Source organism: Haliotis rufescens, unplaced genomic scaffold (assembly GCF_023055435.1).
Source record: "Haliotis rufescens isolate VD_foot unplaced genomic scaffold, xgHalRufe1.0.p SCAF_88, whole genome shotgun sequence".
NCBI lineage: Eukaryota > Metazoa > Mollusca > Gastropoda > Lepetellida > Haliotidae > Haliotis > Haliotis rufescens.
Window position 1 is genome coordinate 1030505 of NW_025964381.1, and position 4334 is coordinate 1034838.

At 41.1% G+C, this 4334-nt stretch overlaps 1 protein-coding gene across 1 annotated transcript; it reads left to right on the forward strand.

Annotated features, from left to right (window-relative positions):
* The first annotated feature begins 2466 nt into the window (after positions 1-2466).
* On the forward strand, positions 2467-3703 carry LOC125377292 (ankyrin repeat-containing protein DDB_G0279043-like). The gene is made up of 3 exons (XM_048390237.1): positions 2467-2517; positions 2713-2767; positions 3198-3703. The coding sequence occupies exons 1-3, from the start codon at positions 2467-2469 to the stop codon at positions 3593-3595; spliced, it is 504 nt and encodes a 167-aa protein (XP_048246194.1). The 3' UTR covers positions 3596-3703.
* Positions 3704-4334: the final 631 nt, after the last annotated feature.

Consider the following 4334-nt stretch of genomic DNA (forward strand, 5'->3'; position numbering starts at 1 on the left):
CTGCGATAACATTTTTGAAGAGTGGCTTTGAAATGTAGAAAATAGGGTGGGGCAAAGATGTTGAATGCAAAAACAATATCTGCGCACACCACACGGGCAGTCGCTATTTCACTCTTTGTCGTCATGTAGATGCAGGCCTGTCCTCACGTGTTTGTACTCATGTTCTTTAGGCAAATATCGCATCAAATTGCCTGACATTCAAATGTCACTGTGTTGCACAAGCGCCGAGTCAAGTAGACCAGCTGTTCTTCACATTGCAGCATCTTTGCCTTGCCATAACTAACATAATAATCATGTCGTACGTCTGTGTTACGGAATTACCGAAAATACCATGAACACTGTAACACGACGCACCAAACGATGTAAAATTAAACCTAAAAAAACACCTTGTCAAACGTAAAAAAAAATATGTAAAATAAATAATGCTCCCTTGTCAGTATATTCGTTTCTATTTTATAAAGGATTAGGCCTACTGAGTATTGTAATTATGGCATTTTTCACATGACAGAGGCTTCAAGACGAGAATAGTTGCAACAGTTTTAAAAGTTAAGAGCTTCGGTTTGTGTGTGTGTGTATGTGTGTGTGTGTTTAAGTGTGTGTGTGTGAGTGTGTGTGTGTGAGGGGGAAGGTGGGGGGGTGACCAGTGTGTTCCATGTAGGTTTGTTTATTTGACATAGACACTTATGCAGACATTATGCTCCAACGAAATGACGCATCAACTTGGGGCCATGTTCCTCGCGTCTGTCCTTGATGTTTTAGTATTTACGTATTCCCTTAAAATCAGTGGATACCCTTGTAACAACAAGTCCAGTCATTCTGCGTGCAAAAAGGCCTAGTAACCTGTTACATCAGTGTTATTACTTGGCTTACTGCACCTATTGTCAGATGCAGTATGGACATAGGGAAACCATCAAGACAGTTGTCATTAACTTGTCAATTTGTGAACATATGCAGACGTTACGTAATTTGGCTTTCAGTGTAGCAAAAACAATGTTCGTGTATGTTGTGTGTTTAGGTGCCAAAACAACATAACAATCTACTCACTGTAGTCAGCTAGGCCTACTCCTACAACATTTTATCAAAGAGTGGGAATGTATCTCAGTAAGTCAGCACAGGCAGTGTACAGCTTCACACACTTCCAACATAACAAATAGGATTCTAACGTGTTTCATGTTATGATGTATAAAGACCCACGGGGCAGATGAGCAACAATCAAGGTGTGTGTTGTATGCGGGATATATCCAGGATTCTGAACAAAGACAGATTGGGAACATATCGTTATTTGGTTCTTCCAGAGTTTTGTAACGTTGTATTAAGATCGTGGAATCAGTGTAATAATATAAAACTAAGCATTAAAAATCTCCCTATTTGTTGGTCCTGGTATCAGTGAGATACAGGTTAGCCCTACAAATCCAAACAAACCCCTTTAAAATGGCAAATTTCTACTAGTCCTTATGATACCTTAACTATTGGGCAGATTGCCAAGGACTACAGGACTAGTGCCAATTTCTAACGCTGATATATAACATGATGGAATGTTTACTGACATTTGCTGCTGGTCCATATTTGTGTCATTTATAGCGATTTACCAATCACTGAACTTGAATCTACCTGATATTTATATCTCTTGTACAAACGTGTTTAAATCGTATTCATGAGTGAACATTTTAAGGGGCAAAATATTTGTCGAATGACAATAAGTGTCTGAGGCCAGTTTTTATAATGCTTATTATATGCTATAGATCTATATTGTTTTCTCACAACCATATTATGTTTCAGCTTCGAGTGATCCGAGTCAGGTGCCACTGGTGACGACACAACATTCTGATCGACGAGGTAGGTGGGAGAGTGTCATTGTCCAACTATGCATGACATTTGGTCAGATCATCATGTCATATCAGCAAGATTCCACTCCGCAAATGTCCTATAAACAGTCTCTAACAGTTGATACATGTATTCTCTTATTAGTCTATCAATTTCAAACCTGTCAACGACTGCACTGATAGGACTCATAAAGGTCAATCCAACCAAGCAGGTGTATAGACTCGTGGGGTGGATAACAACAATCTATAGTTGTGTTGTATTTTTATGAGAGTCATTCAATTTATTTGACAATCACTAAACTACTATATTTATACTTCTGCTGTACTAAACGTATTTTAAATCAGGGCCTCAAACTGGTGGAATGGCAATAACTTGTCTGTGGCCAATATCAATAATACGTATGTGCTATATATAGTTTTCTAAACAACATATTCTGTGTTTCAGCCTCGAGTTACCCGAGCCGGCGCTGGAGGGATCCACGGCTCACCACTGCTTTCCCCGGTAGGTGGGAGAACCCAGCACGCAGAAAGCTCACTCCTAACCCTTCATACATACAGTGTATTCAATGAACAAGCTTATGTAAAGCAGTGTAAAATACATATCATATTATCTTAATAATTTGAGACAGCAATTGTACTGACAATGTCTGACTATTATCTTATAAAGCTCAGTACAACTTTATATTTTAGGAGAGTCATTTAATCTATTGACAATCACAAAACTATATATTTACACATTTGCTATAATAAACGTATTTCAAATCTAGCTCTGTAGTAAACGTTTCAAAAGGCTTCAAACTGGTGGAATGGCAATAACTGGTCTGTGGTCAATATTTATAATGCTTATGTGCTATTTATAGTTTTGTAAACAACATATTCTGTGTTTCAGCCTCGGGTTACCGGAGGCGGCGCAAGAGGTATCCACGGCACCACTGCTTCACACGGTAGGTGGGAGAACCCAGCAGGCAGAAAGCTCACTCCTAACCCTTCATACATACAGTTTATTCAATGAACAAGCTTATGTCAAGCAATGTAAAAATAAATATCTTATTATCTTAATAATTTGAGACAGCAATTGTACTGTCTGACTAATATCTTAGAAAGCAAACAAACGTTAACATTCTCCAGCCCTACATAGAATATTGTTACAACTACTGGATGTAGAAGAAAGCACTTGAACAAATGTCACGTGAATAGATTATTCTTAGTTCAATACATAAACCACTCCCCTCATCGTTATAGTGTTGTCATCCACACAGGAAGTGGTTCATCATGTATCGATGTTCCTGTCACGTATCAACACTTCGAGGTGTGAACACAGTAGATGTATGACGAAGATGTCTGGATGCGTACATAGTTTACTTTGTGTTACAGCGACTCCACCACGAGCAGACAGCGACCTCTACTACGCCAGCGGGGCCGGGGGCCTGGAGGAGATGAAGCGGCTCCTGACTACACCGGGAGTCAACATCAACAATAGAGGACGGGGGAGCAGTACACCGGTGATGGAGGCAGCAGTGAGGGGACACAGAGACGTGGTGGAGCTCCTGGTGAGTGAAGGGGCGGATGTGTCACTGGACGACTTGGAGGGTAACAACATCCATCACCACGCCTGTTGGGGAGGAGATTTAGAGACGGTGAAGTTTGTGCTGTCTCTGAACGTGGTGGACATCGACGCCAAGAACAACGACGGTGAGACAGCGGCCGACCTGGCGAGAGACTGGGGACATCAGCCAGGGGTGGAACTGCTCGTGTCCCGCGGCGCACAGTGACGTCGGTGTCGTGTTTGTGTAGACGGTGGAGGGGGACATGTTGTTTCAGACAGTGACGTGGTGTGCCGTGCACGTCGTCGTGTTATACTAGTATATTCCCGGATTTGATGAGAATGTTTGTTGTGTTTGAGGAGAAATAAAACTTGTTGAAAATATTTTTAGACATTTTGTCATTTTTTGTGTTTGGAACTTCGCATAATCAGGTAAGAAAGTTGTTAACTGAATGTAAATATTGATGATGTGTGATTATTATGTGAACACTGCATCTCGTAATACAATTAGTCTGTGTTAATTGTGTGTCAGGAGTTTATAATTAATCATGGAACACACAACAAACTGTTTGTTTACATCTCGCTGCACTCTGTGACCTCAGACTGAGCCGAGGTTCGCCCAGCTGACGTGGCGCCAAATGTACAATGACAGTGACGTCACACTGTCGATGACGTCACGGCATTGCGGCCAAGGCCTTGCACCAAAGTGACTGGCTGTTTTCTCTGCCAAAACAGGGCGGCACAATGCAGGCTTCGTGGCATAAGCATACAACACAGGGACTTTGTGGTAGATATGGTTTAACAAGGGACATATCAATCTAATTTTATTGTTGCTGCCTGACTTTAAAAAATTAAAGCGACAAAATCTCTGCCGGAAACAGAATCGATTGTACGAATCCGACCATATCATGATCATGTGTCAGTCGCAGTTTCAAAATCGTATACATTGTATAAAAAGCGTTGCAACA